General features: G+C 60.0%; 1 protein-coding gene across 1 annotated transcript; it reads right to left on the bottom strand.

Moving 5' to 3' along the window:
• Positions 1–203: 203 nt before the first annotated feature.
• UNC119 (unc-119 lipid binding chaperone) lies at positions 204–3249 on the bottom strand. Its single transcript, XM_004706928.2, has 4 exons — positions 1974–3249; positions 1384–1486; positions 1073–1245; positions 204–829 (listed from the first exon to the last, which is right to left on the bottom strand). Exons 1-4 carry the CDS (start codon positions 2020–2022, stop codon positions 717–719), a joined length of 438 nt encoding a protein of 145 aa, XP_004706985.1. The 5' UTR covers positions 2023–3249; the 3' UTR covers positions 204–716.
• Between the last annotated feature and the right edge of the window lie 1884 nt (positions 3250–5133).

Below are 5133 nucleotides of genomic sequence, written 5' to 3'. Positions count from 1 at the left end.
CTTTGTTCACTCTGGGCCAAACTCTCCCCTTTGAAGAGCCTGAGTTTCCTTCTTTATCAAAGGAGAAAGGCTTCCCAGCCGCCCCAGGTAAATGTGGAGTGTGGGGGCAAAGCGCACAGGATGAGGAGATACGAGGACTCTGAGGTCCAAAGGCACCAGGGGGCCCACTCCCCACAGTCACGCAACACGGGCCCACAACCAGAGAAGAGAAAAAGAAGAGTTTATTGAAAACTATATACAGTTGCTCCAGCCCCTACACAGACGACAAGCTGGACTGGTCCCCTCCCCACACCTCAGGCAGTGTCTCAGCACTGGATGGTGGCAGCTGGGGCCAAGCCCCAGGCTCTGGTGAAGTCTGGTGGTCAGACTCCCCCAAGGAGCTTCGTCTGTGGGGGTGGCAGGTAGGGGACAGGACTCCCTGCTCTGGCCCTGTCACAGCCTGGACAGGGGGCACTATTCAGAAACCTGGGTCCGAGAGGGCCAGCGAGGCTCTCAGGAAGCTTTCCTGGACATGGACGTTAACAAACCCCCTACCCCAACCCCAGGTCCCAGGTCCCTTGGGCTTCATGAAGCTGGGACTGAGGCTCCCTGTTCTCAGGGAACGGGCCCTGGAGCGCTTCCCGGGCAGAGACCCTGGGTTCCAGAGGTGGGTGCTGAGCAAGCCCTAGTCAGAGGCCCAGTGTAGAGCCTCGGCGGGCAGGGGGCAGTTGGGAGGGTCAGGGCGTCCCGCTGTAGGAATAGTCGGCTTTGTTGTGCATCACCAGCCGGTCGTCCACGAAGTAGAAGCTGTCAGACTGCGTTTCGTACGGGTGGCGGATCATCTCACTAACTGCAAGAGAGGCCCGGCCAGGAGGGCCAAGGTCAGGAGCCGGAGCCAGGACACTCAAGGGGCCCCAGGAGGGGATAAGCAAAGTGACAGCTTATCCAGATCCACCCAGACAGCTCCCCTAGCCTCAGTTTCCCTGCAAGTGACAGTGGGACGGTGGCCGGGGCATCTGGCGTCACCAGACTCAAAAGAGAACTCCAGGTGGGAGGAAAAGGGAGCCCGCCCCTCGCCCCGCTGCCCACGCACTCAGGTCTTCCGAGAGCGGAGGGAAGTCGTAGATGTGCTCGCAGGTGTTCTTGCTGCTGGGGATGCAGAAGCCGAAGTGGAAGTCAAAGCTCTTGAGCAGCTGGTTGCGGAAGTAGTGCCTCTCGATCATGCGGAAGTTGTTGACCGGCTTGTCTCCCACGGTGAACTCCACCCTGAGAGGGGCCAGGGGTCGGGGGGCGGGGCCAAGGCTGAGCCTGGCCTGGAAGTCAGGCAGCCCGGCTCAGGAAGGGCTCGCTCCTTCCCGGCCCCGCCCCGGCCCCCAACACCTGCCCGGTGGCCCCGTGACTCACGTGGCTCCCACCTGCCTCAGGCGGAGGAAGGCAGGCGTGAACTGGTAGCGGACAAAGCGCCCGGCATTGGGGTCCAGGTCCCGCCGGTTGATTGTCAGCCGTTCTGCAATGCACCCCAACTGGGGTTCAGTGGGCTTCAGGCTGGGGCCCCTGTCCACCCAGGGATCTCCCCGGGGGCCCCAGCAGTATTTTTTTTTAAACCTCTCCAGCAGATTCTGCAGCGCAGAGAGGGTGCAGAGCACTGGCTGAATGGGCCCGTCACCGGGTTCTAGGCCAGCGATCTCGGCCACCGGGTTCTAGGCCGAATGGCTAGTTTGGCTCCTAGGTCACAGGGAGCCCTGAAGCCTAGGGGCCCTGGGACCGCCTTTCCCAAGGTGGCCTGCAGGGGGCAGACTGGCGGGGATTGAAGGGGCAGGGCTGTCCTCCCAAGACAGATGGGAAAGAAATGGGGACCCACGCACAGAAGACTACTTGCCTGGAGATTCTCCAAACCCCAGCTTAGCTCTGACTCGTGGCCACGAGATTCCATGGGCAGCCTCGCACGCTGCTTGCCCACCTCCCACCCTGGACAGTCTGCCCATCCCTCTCACCTGAGGCTGGTGGTTTCTTGATTTCAAAGAGGACAGTGCCTGAGTCCATGTCCCGAATCTTGAACCTGACGAAGTCGATTTTGTAGATATTTTCCTCGGGGGAGCACAAGTAGTCTGGGGGAGACAGGCCACTGAGCAAGGAAGGCGCCTCCAAAGCTCCTCCCACCAGCTCAGCTTCCGGGGGACCCCCAGCTAGTTCTCTCTGACTCTAAGGATTATTACCCTCCCCCAAATAATGGAGACCCTGCCCTGGGAGAGCCCCCCAGTGTGGTAGACACATCGCTCTGCCACTGGGGGGTCTAATGGGGGGACGCAGTCTCATCCTAGTGGCCTGTGGGAAGCAGTCTGGGGCAGGTAGGTCAGAGAGGGCTGGAGGACAAAGTCATGTCCAGCACACCCTCCTTCCCACGCCGGAGTCTCCTGTCTGACGTGCACCTCTCAGCCCAAGTGGGAAGACCCTCACTCAGAAGGGGTGACACAGCTGCGCTTTGGGAGGGCGCTCCTGGTACTATCTGTACATGCATCAGGCCAATGCCGGTCTTGAGGGGACTTTCCCATTGTGGATGGCACTGGGGCAGATGAACCACTTTCCCATCCTCTCCTCAGAGCAGCCTCCCAGCAGCCCCCACCCCCACCTATCCCTATAAGCAGCTTATGCAAGTCCAGCTCATGTAAGCAGCTTAGCCAAAGCTCTGCTAACTCAAGCCGGAGAGCCAGCCAGCCAAGGAGCCTGGAATACTGGAGGGGCGGGGCCAACTTTGCACCCACCCTCTCTTGACCTCTACTGTAGGGAGAAGTCTCACCAAGGAGAGGGAAGGTCCCTTAGGGATCATCTATGCAGCTGTGGCTCTGAGCCAGCCCCAAGATTGAGTGTTCCCCTACTCATAGCCTGGCCAGAGGTGGGCGTGGCAGGTGTGTGGATCAGGGCAGGGGGACAGTAGGGCGTGCAGGGTAAGGCCGAGGGGGAACCAGGAGTGGCAGTGGACCCTGCTGAGGCAGCTGGGGAAGGTGACAGTCTTCACTGCTCTTGCAGCGGAAACTAAAAGTGCCTGGGAGGCCCTGGTCACCAACGGAGGAAGAGAGAGGTGTACCCGGCGGCTTGGTGCACTCAGCCTGCCCACGAGGCATCACAGCCTCCCTTGGTGGCCCAGTGAGGCGCGGAAGTCACCCGAGGCCCTGGGCTACCTCTTATTCCTCTGGGGCAGGAAGAGGAAGTGAACGGAAAGTCCTATTCCCAATTTCCCAGGCCTGCCTCTTCCCACACCTCAGGCAGCCCCCTCCAGGAAGCCCTGACAGTCACCTCAGGGTCCCAGCATGGACCACACAGGTTTGAGAAGGGGCCTGTGACAGTGCTGCCCAGGAGGAGAGAGGGAGGGGCTGAAGTGAGCAGTGTCCAGCCTCATCCTGTGCATAGGGAGTCTTCAAAGAAATACTAGTCCAGAAATGGCGAGATAGGACACGGAGTGAGGGAGGCAAGGTGACAGGGCTGGACGGAGCCTAGTGACCCACCTCCCAGCCCCCATGATGCAATTCAGGGCCCTTCCTCCCACCTGTCTCAACTTCTTGCCATCTGATTTGTTGGTCCTAGTGCAAGCTCAATCTATCCTCTCCTGTTGTCCTGAGAGGAGGCGAGGAGCAGGGGATTCACACAAGGCTCAGAACTGCACCCCCTCCCTTCTGCCAGGGAGGGCTGAGGCTTTGGGGCCCCGGGTCAGCCAGAACAAGGGGGCAGGAGCAGAGGGCTCAGAAGACAACTCCTCTTTCCCCTTCAGCCACAAATAGTTTCCTAAGCTGGATTCAGGACCCGCTCATCCAGGAACAGCAATCTTCAGACCTGGGTGATTAGGGTCAGGAAAGACCCGGCAGGGGAGGCCAGGGCACAGAGTCCTAGGCCCCTGCTCAGTTCTGCAGAGGAAAGGGCTCCCTCAAGCCCCCCTTCTCCTACTCACAGAGGGTCCATCTCTACAGGCCACACAAGGAGACACGTGGCGGTTGGTAAGTGGGCTGGGGGCCCCTGGAATTACCAAAGTCACCAAGACCTTAGGCAGGTCAGACATCGTCAGAGCAAGTTCTGCCCCGGATGTAAGCTGAATCCTCAATGCTGCAGTTGTCTGAAATCCAAGTGGCACCAACATCAGCCTGGTCCAGACTCCCTCAAGGCATCAGTGCCTGCTTGGGCAAGGGAGCTCAGTTCTCCAGAGACCCAGCCGAGAATGGCTGCGGCCTGACTTGGAGGAGGGAGGAACAGGGGGCCCCAGGGACACAAATGCACAGGTTCAGGCCTGCCATCACAGTCCCCTCCACAGCTGTCTGGACGCCCCATGCTCCGTTCTCCTGCAGCTCAGAGATTCAGGTCCATTCTGACTCCTGTCTTCCACCCCCACCGAGAGGGGCCCTGCCGTGCTCTCACCTAAGGAACCAGAGCTGGACCGCTGCCCAGTGAAGCCGAGGTGGAGAGCTACCGCTTCCCCAAATGCCTCTCCTCCTTCAGGCTCACCCCTCCTCTGCCATGAGCTTCCTCCCCCTCGCTTGCCCCTTGCTCACGGTGAGCCCCAGAATGCCTAGTTGTCTGTCTCCAGTGCTGACGAGACTTCTATGTGCAGAGCGCAGTGTACTGGGCACTGTGGACAGTCGATTCATTTTACCTTCACAATGACCCGAAGAGGTTGCTGTGATTATCCCCATTTTACAGGTGAAGAACTATGCTCAGAGAGACGGAAGTTACTTGCCCAAGGTCACACAGCAAACTGTGTGATAAAGCTGGGACTCACATTCAGCCAGTCTGGCTCTTAATCACGGTGGCCAGAGGAGGCCTCCCTTGATGGGAAGTCCTGCGGCAGGGCAGACCCTGGTCCCGGCTGGGGGCACTAGCCCCCCACACCCTGGGAGGGCTAAGAACTAGCCCATTGAAGCTTCCAGCCTAGTTTCTTTCCTGGGGAGGGGTTTGGCCCCAGACTAGCCTCAAGGGGTGGGGGCTGAGGGCACATTGCACTCCCCAACCCCCCCCTCATCAGCGCAGCCAGGACGCCCCCCCAACTTCCATGAGATGAGCCCCCAAATGCACACTTCTCAAAGGAAGAGGAGGGGTGCGCAGGGAGGCCAAGTGAAAGGGGGGGAGGACCTGGAGACCTCTGGCGAGAGGAGTGAACGTAGGGGAGGG

This window comes from Echinops telfairi, unplaced genomic scaffold (assembly GCF_000313985.2).
Source record: "Echinops telfairi isolate 266 unplaced genomic scaffold, ASM31398v2 ScPeMD7_7458;HRSCAF=8496, whole genome shotgun sequence".
Lineage (NCBI taxonomy): Eukaryota > Metazoa > Chordata > Mammalia > Afrosoricida > Tenrecidae > Echinops > Echinops telfairi.
Note: the sequence above shows the minus strand (reverse complement) of the source record. Positions and strands in the feature narration are given on the sequence as shown.

Coding starts and splice junctions, on each gene's coding strand:
- UNC119 (XM_004706928.2), bottom strand. CDS start 2,022: ATGGACTCAGGCACTGTCCTCTTTGAAATCAAGAAACCACCAGCCTCA. Junction 1,487..1,973: donor CAAGAAACCACCAGCCTCAG/GTGAGAGGGATG, acceptor GGTGCATTGCAG/AACGGCTGACAATCAACCGG. Junction 830..1,072: donor TCCGCTCTCGGAAGACCTGA/GTGCGTGGGCAG, acceptor CCTCTCTTGCAG/TTAGTGAGATGATCCGCCAC.